Source organism: Oncorhynchus masou, chromosome 30, assembly GCF_036934945.1.
Source record: "Oncorhynchus masou masou isolate Uvic2021 chromosome 30, UVic_Omas_1.1, whole genome shotgun sequence".
Taxonomy (NCBI): domain Eukaryota; kingdom Metazoa; phylum Chordata; class Actinopteri; order Salmoniformes; family Salmonidae; genus Oncorhynchus; species Oncorhynchus masou.
Window position 1 is genome coordinate 32,545,000 of NC_088241.1, and position 20,306 is coordinate 32,565,305.

General features: G+C 45.3%; 1 protein-coding gene across 4 annotated transcripts in view; it reads left to right on the top strand.

Moving 5' to 3' along the window:
* The window catches only part of LOC135522538 (dnaJ homolog subfamily C member 13-like), a 72,983-nt gene that overhangs the window by 39,016 nt on the left and 13,661 nt on the right, over positions 1 to 20,306 (top strand). For all 4 annotated transcript variants that reach the window (XM_064948897.1, XM_064948894.1, XM_064948895.1 and 1 more), the window contains 24 exons: positions 364 to 446; positions 673 to 826; positions 943 to 1,046; positions 1,253 to 1,412; positions 10,184 to 10,348; positions 10,548 to 10,652; positions 10,858 to 11,060; positions 11,262 to 11,346; positions 11,719 to 11,873; positions 12,137 to 12,337; positions 12,530 to 12,731; positions 12,927 to 13,042; positions 13,169 to 13,247; positions 14,536 to 14,671; positions 14,986 to 15,170; positions 15,439 to 15,513; positions 15,849 to 15,968; positions 16,177 to 16,569; positions 16,744 to 16,857; positions 17,037 to 17,153; positions 19,290 to 19,467; positions 19,564 to 19,655; positions 19,732 to 19,831; positions 19,914 to 19,988. In XM_064948897.1, the coding sequence (XP_064804969.1) occupies positions 364 to 446; positions 673 to 826; positions 943 to 1,046; positions 1,253 to 1,412; positions 10,184 to 10,348; positions 10,548 to 10,652; positions 10,858 to 11,060; positions 11,262 to 11,346; positions 11,719 to 11,873; positions 12,137 to 12,337; positions 12,530 to 12,731; positions 12,927 to 13,042; positions 13,169 to 13,247; positions 14,536 to 14,671; positions 14,986 to 15,170; positions 15,439 to 15,513; positions 15,849 to 15,968; positions 16,177 to 16,569; positions 16,744 to 16,857; positions 17,037 to 17,153; positions 19,290 to 19,467; positions 19,564 to 19,655; positions 19,732 to 19,831; positions 19,914 to 19,988 (3,397 nt within the window). The remainder of the gene's footprint in view (positions 1 to 363; positions 447 to 672; positions 827 to 942; positions 1,047 to 1,252; positions 1,413 to 10,183; positions 10,349 to 10,547; positions 10,653 to 10,857; positions 11,061 to 11,261; positions 11,347 to 11,718; positions 11,874 to 12,136; positions 12,338 to 12,529; positions 12,732 to 12,926; positions 13,043 to 13,168; positions 13,248 to 14,535; positions 14,672 to 14,985; positions 15,171 to 15,438; positions 15,514 to 15,848; positions 15,969 to 16,176; positions 16,570 to 16,743; positions 16,858 to 17,036; positions 17,154 to 19,289; positions 19,468 to 19,563; positions 19,656 to 19,731; positions 19,832 to 19,913; positions 19,989 to 20,306) is intronic.

Consider the following 20,306-nt stretch of genomic DNA (forward strand, 5'->3'; position numbering starts at 1 on the left):
ATACATTTTTCCCCCATCACTATTCAATACATGCCATACCTTCGTATTTGTTTTTATCTATCATCTGTTTATTGACTGTTGTACCTTTTTTAACGTAGTCTAGATCCAGATCTGTATGTACCCTTGCCAACTCCATTACTGTCATTATCATGCCAAACATGACAATTTTGTATGACAGTGAGTGACAAGGAGTTGGCATGATAGCACAAAAAGACTGGCACTCAGGCTACCATAAACGCTGGTGTCATAATCGTGGCATCCACTCACATTGTCTTATCCTTTCATGTAGAGCAGTTGTCCAACAACCCAGAGAGAATGTGTAGTAGTGAGTGACTGACATTGTTCTTGGCTGCTCTTCTATAGAACCCCAACCAAAAGCCTGTCATTCTGAGGAAGAGGAGACAGAGGATCAAGATTGAAGCCAACTGGGAGCTCTTCTACTACAGGTAGCTACACTTGGTCATGTACTCACAAAATAGCTTCCTTACTGTCTCTCTTACTAGTATAGGCTTAATTGTGTTTTGCCCTCGATCATTTTTCATGTATATAAATGTTTCTCCATCTGGAGCAGCTTTCTACTTTAAATTATGAAATAAATTCAATCAATGTATGAAAAGTGATTGATTTTGGTTTTGGATAAGTAGTCCCATCTCTGGTTCTCCTTTGTCGCAGGTTCCAGTTGGACCACGCACGGCCCAACCTCATCTGGAACCTGAAGACACGGGAGGAGCTGCGGGATGCTCTGGAGGGCGAGATGAGGGCCTTTGGTGTAGACCGCGAGCTGGGCAACGCTAGCGTCATTTCCTGGAACCACCAGGAGTTTGAGGTCATGGTTCAAACCAAATTCCGATGATATGATCATTAATCAACACAGCATGTGGATTGGTAGCTAATGTGTGTGTGTGGGTTGTGTGTGTGTGTGTGTGTGTGTGTGTGTTGCAGGTCAAGTACGAGTGCCTTTCGGATGAGATCAAGATTGGTGATTATTACCTGCGTCTGCTGCTGGAAGAGGATCAGACGGACGAGTCGGGGTCCATCAAGAGATCGTAAGATATCCTCTACCTACGACATGATCAGCCGTCTAATGTCTAAGCCATCTAATGACAATGTTGCTCTTGCATCCAATCGAAAGGCATAACTTAAAATGTTTCAATTGTTAAATCTTTCCAAAGTAAACGTTTCAATCACAATATTCCTCCGTCCATACATCACTCTCTTTCTCGTGCTCTCTCTCTCTGTTTCCCTCTATTAGTTATGAGTTCTTCAATGAGCTCTACCACCGTTTCCTGCTCACACCCAAAGTCACCATGAAGTGCCTGTGCCTACAGGCCCTCACTATCGTCTATGGGAAGTGCTGCAATGAGATTGGCCCCTTCACTGATACCAAGTACATCATGGGCATGCTGGACCGGGTCAGTAGTGCTGACACAGACAAACCAAAGCAGTATAGCCGAAGCAGTATAGCAAACTGAAGCTTTATAGCTCAACATTTTTGCATGAATGGTTCAGCCAAAGAGAACTCAATTGCAGTGTACGCTTGGCCCCGCAAAAACACATCAGCGGGGGTTGGCTTGGCTGGGAAACTCACAATATGAAAGCTGAAGGCTATCTAATAAATACCAGTTTTATATCAATCTAAAATATATACCTTGTAGGCTAATGCATAATAACAAAATGTAATCATTATATACTGAACCAATCTTAAACGCAACATGTAAAGTGTTGTTTCATGAGCTGAAATAAAAGATCCCAGAAATGTTCCATACGCACAAAAAGCTGTTAGTGAGCATTTCTCCTTTGCTAAGATGATCCATCCACCTGACAGGTGTGGCATATCAAGAAGCTGATTAAACAGCATGATCAGTACACAGGTGCACCTTGTGCTGGGGACAGTAAAAGGCCACTCTAAAAAGTGCAGTTTTGTCACAACTTAATGCCACAGATGTCAAAAATGTTGAGGGAGCTTGCAATTGGCATGCTAAGTGCAGGAATGTCCACCAGAGCTGTTGCCAAAGAATTGAATTTTAATTTCTCTCCAATGTCGTTTTAGAGAATTTGTCAGACATGGCCTTCTAGGCAGAGTTTGCAAAGAAAAAGCCATATCTCAGACTGGCCAATAAAAATAAAAGATTAAGATGGGCAAAAGAACTCAGACACTGGACAGAGGAACTTTGAAATCTTTGCAATTTCTCACATGGAATAGCCTTTATTTCTCAGAACAAGAATAGACTGACAAGTTTCAGGAGAAAGTTATTTGTTTCTGGCCATTTTGAGCCTATAATCGAACACACAAATGTTGATGTTCCTGATACTCAACTAGTCTAAAGAAGGCCAGCTGTATAGCACAGTTTTCAGCTGTGCTAACCAAAGGGTTTTCTAATGATCAATTAGCCTTTTAAAATGATAAACTTGGATTCGCTAACACAACGTGCCATTGGAACACAGGGGTGGTGGTTTCTGATAATGGGCCTCTGTACGCCTATGTAGATTTTCCATATAAAATCTGCAGATTCCAGCCACAATAGTCATTTACAACATTAACTATGTCTCCACTATATATCTGATCAATTTGATGTTATTTTAATGGACAAAAAATTTGCTTTTCTTTGAAAAACAAGAACATTTCTAAGTGACCCCAAACTTTTGAACGGGTGTGTGTATATTTGGTATGTACCGTTGAAGTCGGAAGTTTACATACACTTAGGCTGTTGTCAATAAAACTTGTTTTTCAACCACTCCACAAATTTCTTGTTAACAAACTATAGTTTTGGCAAGTCGGTTAGGACATCTACTTTGTGCATTACACAAGTCAATTTTCCAACAATTGTTTACAGACAGATTATTTCACTTTCGGTTTACTGTATCACAATTCCAGTGGGTCAGAAGTTTACATATACTAAGTTGACTGTGCCTTTTTAACAGCTTGGAAAATTCCAGAAAATGATGTCATGGCTTCTGATAGGCAAATGTACATCCATTGAGTCAATTGGAGGTGTACATGTGGATGGATTTCAAGGCCTACCTTCAAAATCAGTGCCTCTTTGCTTAACATCATGGGGAAATCAGCCAAGACCTCAGAAAATATATTGTAGACCTCCACAAGTCTGGTTCATCTTTGGGAGAAATGTCCAGACGCCTGAAGGTACCACGTTCATCTGTACAAACAATAGTACGCAAGTATAAACACCATGGGACCACGCAGCCATCATACCGCTCAGGAAGGAGATGCAGTCTATCTCCTAGAGATTAACGTATTTTGGTGCGTGAAGTGCAAATCAATCCCAGAACAGCAGCAAAGGACCTTGTGAAGATTCTGGAGGAAACGGGTACAAAAGTATCTATATCCACAGTAAAACGAGTCCTCAGCAAGGAAGAAGCCACTGCTCTAAATCCGCAATTAAAAAAAGCCAGACTACGGTTTGCAACTGCATATGGGACAAAGATCGTACCTTTTGGAGAAATGTCTGATGAAACACAAATAGAACTGTTTGGCCATAATGACCATCGTTATGTTTGGGGGAAAAGGGGGGATGCTTGCAAGCCGAAGAACAACATCCCTACCGTGAAGCACGGGGTGGCAGCATCATGTTGTAGGGGTGCTTTGCTGCAGGAGGGACAAGTGCACTTCACAAAATAGATGGGAGGAAAATAATGTGGATATACTGAAAAAAAGTATTTAGTCAGCCACCAATTGTGCAAGTTCTCCCACTTAAAAAAGATGAGAGGCCTGTAATTTTCATCATAGGTACACTTCAACTATGACAAGACACAATGAGTGAAAAAAATCCAGAAAATCACATTGTAGTACATTTTACATTTACATTTAAGTCATTTAGCAGACGCTCTTATCCAGAGCGACTTACAAATTGGTGAATTCACCTTCTGACATCCAGTGGAACAGCCACTTTACAATAGTGCATCTAAATCATTAAGGGGGGGGGTGAGAAGGATTACTTATCCTATCCTAGGTATTCCTTGAAGAGGTGGGGTTTCAGGTGTCTCCGGAAGGTGGTGATTGACTCCGCTGTCCTGGCGTCGTGAGGGAGTTTGTTCCACCATTGGGGGGCCAGAGCAGCGAACAGTTTTGACTGGGCTGAGCGGGAACTGTACTTCCTCAATGGTAGGGAGGCGAGCAGGCCAGAGGTGGATGAACGCAGTGCCCTTGCTTGGGTGTAGGGCCTGATCAGAGCCTGGAGGTACTGCGGTGCCGTTCCCCTCACAGCTCCGTAGGCAAGCACCATGGTCTTGTAGCGGATGCGAGCTTCAACTGGAAGCCAGTGGAGAGAGCGGAGGAGCGGGGTGACGTGAGAGAACTTGGGAAGGTTGAACACCAGACGGGCTGCGGCGTTCTGGATGAGTTGTAGGGGTTTAATGGCACAGGCAGGGAGCCCAGCCAACAGCGAGTTGCAGTAATCCAGACGGGAGATGACAAGTGCCTGGATTAGGACCTGCGCCGCTTCCTGTGTGAGGCAGGGTCGTACTCTGCGGATGTTGTAGAGCATGAACCTACAGGAACGGGCCACCGCCATGATGTTGGTTGAGAACGACAGGGTGTTGTCCAGGATCACGCCAAGGTTCTTAGCGCTCTGGGAGGAGGACACAATGGAGTTGTCAACCGTGATGGCGAGATCATGGAACGGGCAGTCCTTCCCCGGGAGGAAGAGCAGCTCCGTCTTGCCGAGGTTCAGCTTGAGGTGGTGATCCGTCATCCACACTGATATGTCTGCCAGACATGCAGAGATGCGATTCGCCACCTGGTCATCAGAAGGGGGAAAGGAGAAGATTAATTGTGTGTCGTCTGCATAGCAATGATAGGAGAGACCATGTGAGGTTATGACAGAGCCAAGTGACTTGGTGTATAGCGAGAATAGGAGAGGGCCTAGAACAGAGCCCTGGGGGACACCAGTGGTGAGAGCGCGTGGCGAGGAGACAGATTCTCGCCACGCCACCTGGTAGGAGCGACCTGTCAGGTAGGACGCAATCCAAGCGTGGGCCGCGCCGGAGATGCCCAACTCGGAGAGGGTGGAGAGGAGGATCTGATGGTTCACAGTATCGAAGGCAGCCGATAGGTCTAGAAGGATGAGAGCAGAGGAGAGAGAGTTAGCTTTAGCAGTGCGGAGCGCCTCCGTGATGCAGAGAAGAGCAGTCTCAGTTGAATGACTAGTCTTGAAACCTGACTGATTTGGATCAAGAAGGTCATTCTGAGAGAGATAGCGGGAGAGCTGGCCAAGGACGGCACGTTCAAGAGTTTTGGAGAGAAAAGAAAGAAGGGATACTGGTCTGTAGTTGTTGACATCGGAGGGATCGAGTGTAGGTTTCTTCAGAAGGGGTGCAACTCTCGCTCTCTTGAAGACGGAAGGGACGTAGCCAGCGGTCAGGGATGAGTTGATGAGCGAGGTGAGGTAAGGGAGAAGGTCCCCGGAAATGGTCTGGAGGAGAGAGGAGGGGATAGGGTCGAGCGGGCAGGTTGTTGGGCGGCCGGCCGTCACAAGAAGCGAGATTTCATCTGGAGAGAGAGGGGAGAAAGAGGTCAGAGCACAGGGTAGGGCAGTGTGAGCAGAACCAGCGGTGTCGTTTGACTTAGCAAACGAGGAACGGATGTCGTCGACCTTCTTTTCAAAATGGTTGACGAAGTCATCTGCAGAGAGGGAGGAGGGGGGGGAGGAGGATTCAGGAGGGAGGAGAAGGTGGCAAAGAGCTTCCTAGGGTTAGAGGCAGATGCTTGGAATTTAGAGTGGTAGAAAGTGGCTTTAGCAGCAGAGACAGAGGAGGAAAATGTAGAGAGGAGGGAGTGAAAGGATGCCAGGTCCGCAGGGGCGAGTTTTCCTCCATTTCCGCTCGGCTGCCCGGAGCTCTGTTCTGTGAGCTCGCAATGAGTCATCGAGCCACGGAGCGGGAGGGGAGGACCGAGCCGGCCTGGAGGATAGGGGACATAGAGAGTCAAAGGATGCAGAAAGGGAAGAGAGGAGGGTTGAGGAGGCAGAGTCAGGAGAAAGGTTGGAGAAGGTATGAGCAGAGGGAAGAGATGAAAGGATGGAAGAGGAAAGAGTAGCGGGGGAGAGAGAGCGAAGGTTGGGACGGCGCGATACCATCCGAGTAGGGGCAGTGTGGGAAGTGTTGGATGAGAGCGAGAGGGAAAAGGATACAAGGTAGTGGTCGGAGACTTGGAGGGGAGTTGCAGTGAGGTTAGTGGAAGAACAGCATCTAGTAAAGATGAGGTCGAGCGTATTGCCTGCCTTGTGAGTAGGGGGAAGGTGAGAGGGTGAGGTCAAAAGAGGAGAGGAGTGGAAAGAAGGAGGCAGAGAGGAATGAGTCAAAGGTAGACGTGGGGAGGTTAAAGTCGCCCAGGACTGTGAGAGGTGAGCCGTCCTCAGGAAAGGAGCTTATCAAGGCATCAAGCTCATTGATGAACTCTCCGAGGGAACCTGGAGGGCGATAAATGATAAGAATGTTAAGCTTGAAAGGGCTGGTAACTGTGACAGCATGGAATTCAAAGGAGGCGATAGATAGATGGGTAAGGGGAGAGAGAGAGAATGACCACTTGGGAGAGATGAGGATCCCGGTGCCACCACCCCGCTGACCAGAAGCTCTCGGGGTGTGCGAGAACACGTGGGCGGACGAAGAGAGAGCAGTAGGAGTAGCAGTGTTATCTGTGGTGATCCATGTTTCCGTCAGTGCCAGGAAGTCGAGGGACTGGAGGGAGGCATAGGCTGAGATGAACTCTGCCTTGTTGGCCGCAGATCGGCAGTTCCAGAGGCTACCGGAGACCAGGAACTCCACGTGGGTCGTGCGCGCTGGGACCACCAGATTAGGGTGGCCGCGGCCACGCAGTGTGGATCGTTTGTATGGTCTGTGCAGAGAGGAGAGAACAGGGATAGATAGACACATAGTTAACAGGGTACAGAAGAGGCTACGCTAATGCAAAGGAGATTGGAATGATAAGTGGACTACACGTCTCGAATGTTCAGAAAGTTAAGCTTACGTAGCAAGAATCTTATTGACTAAAATGATTGAAATGAAACAGTACTGCTGGAGTAGGCTAGCTGGTAGTGGCTGCGATGTTGACACTACACTAATCAAGTCGTTCCGTCGAGTGTAATAGTTTCTACAGTGCTGCTATTCGGGGGCTAGCTGGCTAGCTAGCAAGGTTGATTGCGTTCCGTTACTTTAAAAGAACGACAATAGCTGGCTGGCTAACCTAGAAAATCGCTCTAGGCTACACAATTGTCTTAGATACAAAGACGGCTATGTAGCTAGCTAGCTACGATCAAACAAAACAAACCGTTGTACTGTAATAGTTACTACAGTGCTGCTATTCGGGGGCTAGCTGGCTAGCTACGTTAGAAGAACGACAATAGCTGGCCAGCTAACCTAGAAAATCGCTCTAGGCTACACAATTGTCTTAGATACAAAGACGGCTATGTAGCTGGCTAGCTACGATCAAACAAATCAAACCGTTGTACTGTAATGAAGTGAAATGAAAATGTGATACTACCTGTGGAACGACGCGGAATGTTGACCGGGTAGTTGGAGTTCAATTCGGTAGAGGTTGGCTAGCTGTTGGCTAGCTAGCTAGCAGCATTTCCTACGTTAAGGACGACAAATAGCTGGCTAGCTAACCTCGGTAAATTAAGATAATCACTCTAAGTCTACACACTCTAAACTGCACAATTATCTTGGATACGAAGACAACTATGTAGCTAGCTGACACTACGCTAATCGAGTCGTTCAGTTGAGTGTAATAGTTTCTACAGTGCTAGTGGACAGTGGATGTTAGCTAGCTGCTTAGCTAGCTGCTGGGCAGATACGTTAGGACGACGAAATACGATAATTATGCAATTGTCGTTGATACAAAGACGGCTATGTAGCTGGCTAAGAAGAAATTGCTAAGATTAGACAACTCAAACCGTTGTACTATAACGAAATGTAATGAAAAGTTATAAAAAGTTATACTACCTGCGGACCGAAGTGTAGATGCGGCCGCTCGCTCCAACCGGAACCGGTAGTATTTCTAATTCATTAATTTGCAAATTATGGTGGAAAATAAGTATATGGTCACCCACAAACAAGCAAGATTTCTGGCTCTCACAGACCTGTAACTTCTTCTTTAAGAGGCTTCTCTGTCCTCCACTCGTTACCTGTATTAATGGCACCTGTTTGAACTTGTTATCAGTATAAAAGACACCTGTCCACAACCTCAAACATTCACACTCCAAACTCCACTATGGACAAGACCAAAGATCTGTCAAGGACACCAGAAACAAAATTGTAGACCTGTACCAGGCTGGGAAGACTGAATCTTCAATAGGTAAGCAGCTTGGTTTGAAGAAATCAACTGTGGGATCAATTTTTACCAAAATATAACTTTTTGGTAAAAACTCAACTTGTCGTGTTTGGAGGACAAAGAATGCTGAGTTGCATCCAAAGAACACCATACCTACTGTGAAGCATGGGGGTGGAAACATAATGTTTTGGGGCTGTTTTTCTGCAAAGGGGCCAGGACGACTGATCCGTGTAAAGGGAAGAATGAATGGGGCCATGTATCGTGAGATTTTGAGTGAAAACCTCCTTCCATCAGCAAGGGCATTGAAGATGAAACGTGGCTGGGTCTTTCAGCATGACAATCCCAAACACACCGCCCAGGCAACGAAGGAGTGGCTTCGTAAGAAGCATTTAAAGGTCCTGGAGTGGCCTAGCCAGTCTCCAGATCTCAACCCCATAGAAAATCTTTGGAGGGAGTTGAAAGTCCGTGTTGCCCAGCAACAGCCCCAAAACATCACTGCTCTAGAGGAGATCTGCATGGAGGAATGGGCCAAAATACCAGCAACAGTGTGTGAAAACCTTGTGAAGACTTACAGAAAACGTTTGACCTCTGTCATTGCCAACAAAGGGTATATAAAAGTATTGAGAAACTTTTGTTATTGACCAAATACTTATTTTCCACCATAATTTGCAAATAAATTCATTAAAAATCCTACAATGTGATTTTTCTGGATTTTTTTTCCCCTCATTTTGTCTGTCATAGTTGAAGTGTACCTTGAAAAATTACAGGCCTCATCTTTTTAAGTGGGAGAACTTGCACAATTGGTGGCTGACTAAATACTTTTTTGCCCCATGTATGTATGTATGTATGTATGTATGTATGTATGTATGTATAATCTATATCTATGCATAATAACCCATCGTTCATTAGTTAAATATAAGGCTACTGTATTGAATTTATTACCTGCACTATGTTGCACTAACCACCAGTGACGACAGTTATGCTTTTGGATCCAATATCCCTAAATGGATGTTGATCATCTGCTGAAATGACAATGTTTCAATTTCTATAGTCATGTTCCAAAGAGTCTTTTATTTAATTATTTTTTTTGCCTATTTAAAATGACCAAATGTCGGCCTTTTACCAGATCTGAATATTTTTCCATGAACCGTATGCCTAACTGATCAAATTCCTGTAGACTAGGTTATATACATCATAATGTTCTGCTCATTTATTTATTTTAGGCCATATTGTAAAAAAACAGCCATACATGGGGCCTCCCGGGTGGCGCAGTGGTCTAGAGCACCAGAGACTCTTGGTTCGCGCCCAGCTGGCCGCGACCTGGAGGTCTGTGGGACGACGCACAATTGGCCTTGCGTCGTCCGGGTTAGGGAGGGTTTGGCTGGTAGGGATATCCTTGTCTCATCGCGTACCAGCGACTCCTGTGCCATGCGCAGTGCACGCTAACCAGGTCGCCAGGTGCATGTTTCCTCCAACACATTGGTGCGGCTGGCTTCCGGGTTGGATGCGCGCTGTGTTAAAGAAGTGGTGCGGCTTGGTTGTGTTGTGTTTCGGAGGACGCATGGCTTTCGACCTTCGTCTCTCCCGAGCCCGTACGGTTGTAGCGATGAGACAAGATAGTAACTACTAACAGTTTGAGACCACGAAATTGGAAAAGGGGGTAAAATGATTTTAAAAAAACAAACAAAAAAAAAAAACAGCCATACATGATTTACATTTTTTGATAATAGACTCATAAACACAAACAAGCACTAGGCTACACAGCTTTTCCCCTCCCAAATACAGGGGAACTCGACATTACACATATGCCGTCTAAGCCACACACACACACACACACTGAGTTCCTTTTGGCACAGTTCTGAAATGGTAACTCCTCCCTCTCCCCCTCTGTATTTACAGTCTACAGACAAACTGGAACGAGACAGACTGATCCTTTTCCTTAACAAACTCATTCTCAACAAGAAAAATGTGAAGGAGGTGATGGACTCCAATGGAGTTCGCATCCTAGTGGACCTGCTCACCCTGGCCCACCTACACACCAGCCGAGCCACCGTCCCACTACAGGTAGATCTTTACCGCTGCCCTGTCTGAACCACCCAAATGGTAGCATATTCTTCTCATCACATATCGAAAGTTGTATGTTTTGATACAGTTACAGGTGATTGAAGCGTATAGCTGTTGGAATTCAACTCGAATTTTGGCAGCTATATGCTCAAGTAACAGGCCAGTCTGTCTGGTTTCATGCTAATAACATGTCTGTCAGAGCAATGTGATCGAGGCCGGGGTGGACATGAAGAGGGAGAGCGAGAAGGAGTGGTACTTTGGGAACGCAGACAAAGAGAGGAGGGGCCCCTTTAGCTTCGAAGAGGTATGTTTCTATTGTATGCCAAACCCAGACTAATGCTTAGCTCTACTTCAAAAGAAAGCTCTTAAGTCTGATTATCTGGATCCAGTTGCATTAATTTGTTTTTTTTGTGGGCATCTCCATGAAAAGGTACATTTTGTAACATGGGTGAACTATCCCTAAGTATGATATCTTTGACTGAACACATGCATGTGCCCTCTCGCTCCAGATGCAGGAATTCTGGAACACAGGAGTGCTGACGGCCAAGACGCGGTGCTGGGCCCAGGGCATGGACAGCTGGCGCCCCCTGCATGCCAACCCCCAGCTCAAGTGGTGCCTGCTAGCCAGCGGGCAGGCAGTGATGAACGAAACAGACCTGGCCACGCTCATCCTCAACATGCTCATCACCATGTGCTCCTACTACCCCAGCAGGTAGGGAGAAGATCATCAGTCATCTCCTTTTCCCCGCTTCTGTTCTCTCTCAATGTCTCTTACTTTCTTTCTCTTATTCTCTTTCATTCCCCCTCTTGCTCTTTCATTCTCACTTTAATTTTCTCCCTCTTTTATCCTCTTTCATTTTGTCTCTCACTGAAACCCAGTTTAAAGTGTGAGTATGTCTCCGTCTTTCCCCAGGGACCAGGACAATGCCATTATTCGTCCCTTACCCAAGATCAAGAGAATGATCAGTGACAACACCTGCCTCCCTCACATTGTCCAGGTGAGTTAAACCAACCTATTATCAGCTCCATCTCCCTCCCATAGTTAATAACATTCACATGTTTGGTTGTCATTCAAATCACTATCCTACCACTTTAGTCAGCTGGACTGGTATTCATAAAGGATCTCAGATAAGGTGTGCTGATCTAGGATCAGGTCCCACGCTCCATTGTTTATAATCTAAAAAGTCAAACTTATCCTAGATCAGTACTCGTACTCTGAAACGCTTTATGATTACGAGCCCTGAAATGTACCAAGTTAAATGTAGACCCAGGTCTCCCTTGTGAAAGATGTCTTCTGACCTCAATGGCACTTCCTGGTTAAATAAAATGTAATGATATGTGTACTATTTCCTCCTCCCTTCTCCAATCAGCTGCTGCTGACCTTTGACCCCATCCTGGTAGAGAAGGTGGCCAACGTGCTGTACCTGGTGATGCAGGACAACCCCAACCTGCAACGCCTCTACCTCACCGGCATCTTCTTCTTCATCATGATGTACACTGGCTCCAACGTGCTGCCTGTGGCCAGGTCAGACTGGTGGAGAGATGCAACCGGACACACACGCATGTCATACACACACGCACACACTACGATCCAGACATGACCGACTTGCCAAAACTATAGTTTAACAAGAAATTTGTGGTTGAAAAACAAGTTTTAATGACTCCAACATATGTGTATGTAAACTTCTGTGTGTGTGTGTGTGTGTGTGTGTGTGTGTGTGTATCTATCTATCCATGTGTTTTAATGATTTTCTGTTGGCCTACATTATGTCTTGTGGTTTCCTTTAGGTTCCTGAAGTACACTCACCTGAAGCAGGCCTTTAAGTCAGAAGAGGCCAAAGGTACAGACATCGTGCAGCGCAGTGTTCTGGGGCCGGTCCTGCCCGAGGCCATGGTGTGTTACCTGGAAAACTACGAGGCAGAACGCTTTTCCGAGATCTTCCTTGGAGAGTTTGACACGCCAGAGGCCATCTGGAGCAGTGAGATGAGGTAGACACAAGCTTGCTGTTATTGTCCTTTGACTGTCTTTTGCACAGTCTGGAATCAAATCTCAGGCACTATCCCCAATTATTTATTTTTTACCGGATTAGAAGGACGAGATGGGTGTTGAAGGAATGTTTTTGGACCAAGTCTCTCTCTCTCTCTCTCATCTACACATCTGCCTCGCCCCCCCCCTCCCAGGCGGATGATGATAGAGAAGATTGCGGCCCATCTGGTCGACTTCAGCCCACGGCTGTACAGCAACACGCGGGCCCTCTACCAGTACTGCCCCATCCCCGTGGTCAGCTTCCCCCAGCTGGACAACGAGCTCTTCTGCAACATCTATTACCTCCGGCACCTGTGTGACGCCAACCGCTTCCCGAACTGGCCCATCCGAGAGCCCGTATGTTGATGTTAACTGTGTGTGCGTGCAACTATATGATGGTAGAATGGGATTGTGAGAGGCTGATTGACAAATGAAAGTGTGTTTTTTGAAGCGTTTCCGACTGCAGCACATATACTAAAAGTGTATATGAAAGGGATGGAGACCCTAATAGTGCTATCATCATTGGTCTCTATTGTATTCTGCCCCCTGCAGGTGAAGCTGCTGAAGGATGCCCTGGAGGCCTGGAAGAGGGAAGTGGAGAAGAAGCCTCCCTCCATGTCTGTAGATGATGCCTACGAAGTCCTCATCCTGCCCAAGGGTCAGGGACAGTAAGTGGCCATTCATATATGAAGATAAATATGCTTCTCCCTTCCCTCTGTCATCTCTCCTCTACAAGATGTATATTGGTACTCTGTAGATGGAATAATGATTGTTATACAATTGTTTTTCCACAGGCATGAGGAGAGTAAGATCAGGAAGGCCTACTTCAGACTGGCGCAGAAGTACCATCCGGACAAGAACCCAGAGGGCAGGGTATGTTACCTCACCATTGCTGCTTCCCAGGTGGCACCTTATTCCCTATGTAGTGCACTATATAGGGTAGTAGTCACAAACAAAACTTGAAACGTGTTTTTTTTTTTTATGTTTTCCATTGCATGACCAAATGAACATGACCCTATATTATTGGGCCTTCTGTGTTGTGTGGCTGGTCGATCTTCAACCATCCTAGTCGGTCCCCAAACATTTCTGTAAAAACCCCAACGATAAAGCCTCACATGACTATTTTTTGTTATTCGTCTCACACTGTTGGCGGTAGGTGCACTTGTTCCCATTTTTAACCATTTAATGTGTCTGAAGCTATAAACCCCACCTTTCCGGTATGCCCGGACAGCAAATCAAGTGCACCTATAAGCCTACAGCCGGCCAATCGGATAGCTCAGATTACCGTATCTGAAGCTTCCTCGAGCACACAGCAAAGTTGATACTGTGAGATTTAAAAACTAGACAGAGCCTGTCAACAAAAACTGTAAAGAGCAGCTGTTTCTATGAGTGAGTTCATGTTTAAGTTTTTACTCTGCACCGTCAACACTTTTTATTCAACACTTTTATAAGCCATAAAATGTGCTGCTGCCTACTCGCGCTACAACCAGCAACTGCAGCGAATGAGTGTATCGATAGGCTTGCATTATTCATGTTAGTGACTTGGGTCTTTTTTCATATGGAGGGAAGTTTCTCTGGGTATAGCAGTTACAACATGAATTTGTGCATGAGGCAGAAATAATGCGGTGTGACTAGAGTTTCCCCATCAGCTGGAAGACGGTGTCCCCTTTTTGGTCAGTCTCAGTGGAGGGAGAGCGGAGGGACATTGAGCAAAGCAATTTATTTTAAATTAGGCCCACTCGGCTGTGCCTTACATGTAATACAACAACTGTTCTATTACCAGTTTGAACATATACCACAAGTTTTGAAATATAATTTTTAAATGGTCTGAGAATAACAACAATGTAGGGCACTTCAAGCATAGCCAAAATGCAGTGATAATGTATTGGGCCTATAGCCAACTGCACAAACCCCGTTGCTACAGAACAGTTTTAATTGGTTAATGTTGCATAGGCTTATGTTTTTAAGTCATGTTTTTACCTGAGCGGTGGATCTCGGTGTCCATTTTGACTCAGTGACCACAGATATAGGGATTAGGATGCCATTTGGGGCATAGCTATTATCATCAGAGTTTGAGCAGTTTTCCCCTCCTGTCTTGGAGCATTTACTTTCATTGTTCAGAGTTGTGTGTGTTCATGGCTGTGTCTCTTTGTGTGTTCAGGACATGTTTGAGAAGGTGAACAAGGCTTATGAGTTCCTGTGCACCAAGTCGGCCCGCATTATTGATGGCCCCGACCCTGAGAACATCATCCTCATCCTCAAAGCCCAGAGCATCCTCTTCAACAGACACAAACAAGGTCTGACATTCTAATACTCTCTGCACAATTCTGCATTGTCTGTAGTATTGTATTTTTTATGTTATTAAGGTGAATTGGACATAAAAACAGACAACAATTATAATGTCAGGGCATATTAACTTGCATTGGTTTTTGGACGCAAATGCTAAAAGGTTATCATTTGGAGACGGTGGCCATGTAAATAAAACCAAAGGATGGATTGCTATATTACCTTGTCCATAGACTGCTTACAGGCCAAATAAACCAATATGTTGTTTTGTAAATTGGGTGAACTATCCCTTTTAAGGCAAGCTCTTGTTATCCTTTGTCGACAGAACTGGAACCTTACAAGTACGCCGGCTACCCAATGCTCATCAAGACCATCACCATGGAGACGGGTGACGAGCAGCTGTTCTCCAAGACCTCCCCCCTGCTCCCAGCTGCAATCGAGCTGGCCTTCCACACGGTCAACTGCTCTGCCCTCAACGCTGAGGAACTACGCAGAGAACGCGGCATTGAGGTAAAACTAACAACACTACTGGCTGTTCACATATCAGGGTCATATTCAATGGAAGTACATGACAATAACAGGGAGGTGTCCAATAAGAAATGTTAGTTTTTCATTTTCTGTTGCAAAACATTTTGCTACGTTTTGAAACCGTGTGTGCTAATAAATAAAATTCAGATATTGCAATAATCTTCACCTTTTGTGATCGACATTCTTACATTTATACTTTTCTGGTGTATAACATAGTCCACCAAAAATATCCCCCTCCCATTTCCACCAGATTCTGTTGGACGCCCTATCCCGGTGTGTCGCTGTTTTAACCGCTTCCAGCAAGTCTGATGACATGGCTGTTCAAGTAAGACCACCACAGTGCCAGGCCGTGGTGGAGTGGTAACACTCCCTGGCACGTCTTATATACAATTCCCCCACCAGAGACAAGGATTCAATCCTTGTGTTTACCCTTTCTATTCTTTATCCCACTTGCCTGTCTCCCCTTCTAATTTCCTTACTGTCTGAATAAAGTGTAAAATCACGTTAAATATATATATATTTTTTTAAATAACACACCAGATACACAAACATCCCTCTGTCACACTAATTTCACTGTATTCTAACTCATACATGTCAGGCTGGAAATGAGTGTTACTGTGCAGTGTCGTTAATGGGCTGTGTTATTTTGTCTGTTCCTAGGTGTGTGGCCAGGTGTGTAAGTGCTACAGTGTAGCGTCTCAGTTTGAGGAGTGCCGGGAGAAGATCATCGAGCTGCCCAACATCATCAGGGATCTGTGTCACATACTCTACTATGGGAAGGTGAGACCTCTACTTAATCATGTAACAACACCTTATATATCTGGCTCTGTATGTACTAATGAGATACCACTCTGTCATCCAATACAGAAAGGATACCAACTTGTACTTCCAAAAATTGGCATTTTAAATGTGAGCACATAACTTCAATTGATAGCAATCATCTCTTATTCTCTCGCTCGCTCGCTCGCTCTCTCTCTCTCTCTCTCAGGGTCTCCAGCGGACAGCGGCACTGGCCGTGCAGTGCGTCAGTTCCTTCGCCGTGGACTACTTCCTGCAGACGCACCTGTACCATGCCGGCGTGCTCTGGCACCTCCTGGTGCATCTGTTCAACTATGACTACACGCTGGAGGAGAGCGGCGTGGCCACCAGCCAGGACACCAACCAGCAACAGGTGGCCAACAGCCTGGCCAAGCTCAGCCTGGTGGCCCTCAGTCGTCTGGGGGGCTACGCCCCGACACCCCCACCCCCTGGAGATGGAGGTGTAGTGGAGACTAACGGGGTGGAGGATCAACCCCCGGAGAACCCTACAATTCGTAAGAGCCTGGCGGCCATGCTCACACCCTATATATCGAGGAGGTTAGGGTCGGGGGCACCGGCAGAGGTGAGTGATATTGGAAAAGGTGAAAGGGAATATGTAGATTAGACACAATTACACATACTCATAGACCCACTAGTTAAAACACTCTTGAGGATATACTCTGATATGCCACACTTCATGCTCGCTCACACACACTCACTCATGCAGCTGTCCCTTTTCACCTGTGTTTCATACTAGGTATTGAAGCTGCTGAACAGCAACTCAGAGAACCCTTACCTGATCTGGAACAACGGGACCCGGGCCGAGCTTCTGGAGTTCCTAGAGGCCCAGCAGGAGGCCAACATCAGGAGGGTGAGCAGAGCACTTGGACTGACTCTAGAATGTGGCTACGTCCCAAATGGCACCTTTTCCCTGTATAGTGCCCTACTTTTGACCTTTGTCCTTTTGGGATGCTGCAATGGACATCTGTGTTATGATCACTGTAAAAGTGTATTATTAGTCCTGTATATAGAAATGTGTCTCTGTCTTAGGGGGATAACGATAAGAGCTTTGGCTCAGAGTTTGTGTTCAGTGACCATGGTAGAGAGCTTATCGTGGGAGAGGTCTTTGTCCGCGTCTTCAACGAGCAGCCTGCCTATCCTCTAGAGGTGAGCCCCAACACTCAGTTTAGTGTCAAACCAAGCCCCATACTCGTCACTGTCATTGTTCAATCAAATTGGTACTAACAACATTGTCATGCCATTAAGTAGCACACAGTCACGGTAATCCATTTGCTTCATGCAGCTCACAGTAATATCTGAAAACCTGCAGGTAATTATCTGGTAATGCGTACAGTACCAGTCAAAAGTTTTTAGACACACCTCATGTTTTTTTCTTTATTTTTACTTTTTAATTTCTACATTGTAGAATACTGTTAAAGAAGACATCAAAAATATGAAATAACATATATGGAATCAGGTAGTAACCAAAAATGTATTTTACATTTGAGATTCTTCAAAGTAGTGTGAGCGGACCAAGTACTTGGAGGTTGCTCTAAAGCGGAAAGGTGGAATGAACTTGTCAAGAGCAAGTTTTCTTAATTGAACAAAGTTCTCTATTGAGGTATTTTTCCTTCTCAAACACTCCAACACAATCAAGGATGATATCCCAAGGAAAACACATCTTCACAACAACAAGGAACACAAGGTGAGAGTATCTATAAACTATAACATAAATCACGGGTGTGTCACCGCCTTCACGATCCGTCCATGGAGAGCCGCCTTCGGGTGGTTGTCCGGAACCGTGGTGACCATTCCCTAGAGGTGGTGTGTCCCCTTCTCCCTTCCGAAAGGTACGTCCTCTCCTTTGTAGAAGCAAACACTTTTTTTATTTTTCTCACCCCTCTGCCAGTTCCCTCCTCGCTCTTGTAGGGGGAAGAGAATAGCTCATTAGTACCGTCAGCTGGCCTTAATTGCCTCTGATCATCTTCACTCACATGCCGGGTTGGGCTACTGTCTGTGGGAGTAAACAGTAGCCACCTCTGATGGTCCTTCCACAGTAGCCACCATTTGACAGCTTTGCACACTCTTGGAATTCTCTCAACCAGTTTCACCTGGAATGCTTTTCCAACTGTGCCTAAATAAATCAGACCGTGTAGTGTAATCAGAAAAGCACCCCCACATCATGCCACCTCCTCCATGCTTCACTGTGGGAACTGCACATGGGGAGCTCATCCGTTCACCTACTCTGTGTCACAAAGACACGGCGGTTACAACCAAAAATCTCAAATTTGGACTCAACAGACCAAAGAACAGATTTCCACCGGTCTAATATCCATTACTCGTGTTTCTTGGCCCAAGCAAGTCTCTTCTTATTGGTGTTCTTTAGTCGTGGTTTCTTTGCAGCAATTTGCGCATGAAGGCCTGATTCACACAGTCTCCTCTGAACAGTTGATGTTGAGATGTGTCTGTCACTTGAACTCTGAAGCATTTATTTGGGCTACAATTTCTGAGGCCGGTAACTCTAATAAACTTATCCTCTGCAGCAGAAGTAATTTTGGGTCTTCCTTTCCTGTGGCGATCCTCATGAATGCCAGTTTCATAGCAATTGATGGTTTTTGCAATTGCACTTGAAGAAACTTTCAAAGTTCTTGACATTTTCCATATTCACTGACCTTCATGTCTTAAAGTAATGATGGACTGTCATTACTCTTTGCTTATTTGAGATGTTCTTGCCATAATATGGACTTGGTCTTTTACCAAATAGGGCTATCTTCTGTATACCACCCCAACCTTGTCACAACACAACTGATTGGCTCAAACGCATTAAGAAGGAAATAAATTCCACAAGTTAACTTTTAGCGAGGCACACCTGTTAATTGAAATGCATTCCAGGTGAATAACTCATGAAGCTGGCTGAGAGAATGCCAAGAGTGTGCAAAGATGCCATCAAGGCAAAGAGCGCCAACTTTGAAGAATCTCAAATATATAATTTGTTTTACACTTTTTTGGTTACTACATGATTCCATACAGTATGTGTTATTTCATAGTTTTGATGTCTTCACTATTATTCTACAATGTAGAAAATAGTAAAAAATTAAGAATCTCTGGAATGAGTAGGTCTGTCCAAACTTTTTGACTGGTACTGTATGTATTTAGCTATAACCATGTAATTAAATAGAACACTAGTAATTTGATGTATTTCCATGGTTATAACCATCCAAATATTTAGTTTAAACATCAGATCAGACGTTATAGGCCTTGTTATTAGTCTGTAACAATGTCTCCCTGTTGATTATGGTCCAGTACCCCAAGGCATTTGCGGCCAGCCTGCTGGACTATGTGGGCTCCCAGGCCCAGTACCTCACCACCCTGCTGGCCATGTCCCAGAGCAACAAAGTGGAGTCCCAGCAGCACGCAGAGAGGCTCCACTGGGCTGAGATGGCCCTGGAGGCCTTGCGCAACGTCATTAAGAACAACCCAGGTACTGTATAATATACAACCACCGCTCATTCTTTAAAAAAATGCTTAGCTTTTTTCATTACCTGAACGTGTGCTCTGTGACCTGTGTTGACCCCAGGTTCGGAGACCGAGTGCATCGGCAATTTCAAGCTGCTCTTCTCCTTGTTACGGGTTCACGGGGCTGGGAAGGTGCAGCAAATAGCTTTGGAGGTACAGTGACATTCTCTCACACTCTCACTCTCTCACTCTCTCTCTCACACATATTCATTCTGTTTTTCTCCCCAAGGTTGTGAACACGGTCACCTCCAACCAGGAGTGTGTGGCCAACATCGCTGAGTCCCTGGTGCTGTCCAACCTACTGGTGCTGCTGCACTCCTTGCCTTCCAGTAAGACCACATAACACCTACTTCATCTACTACTCCTTTCTACACTATTCAAAACCTGTCTGATTTTATGTATTCTTTTCAGGCCGGCAGCTTGTACTGGAAACCTTGTACGCCTTGACCTCCAACACCAAGATAGTCAAAGAAGCTATGGCTAAGGGTCAGTATTATGCAGATTGTTCTTGAATATACAGTATTATAGTAACTGCCAAAATAAAGGAAACACCAGCATAAAGTGTCTTAGTAGGGCGTTGGTCCACCACAAGCCACCAGAACAGCTTCAATGCGCCTTGGAATCGACAATGGCACATTTCCATACAGGATATACCCCTTTTTTATTTAATTTTTTTTACCAAAAGGGTCAAAGTTTTCTGTTTACATCTATGCGGGCTGGCACCTGTCTCTCACTGGGCCAAGTTCTTACCGGTGGCCAAAGCCAGGCCACTGGTACTTTTCCGCTCTCATTTACATAACAATG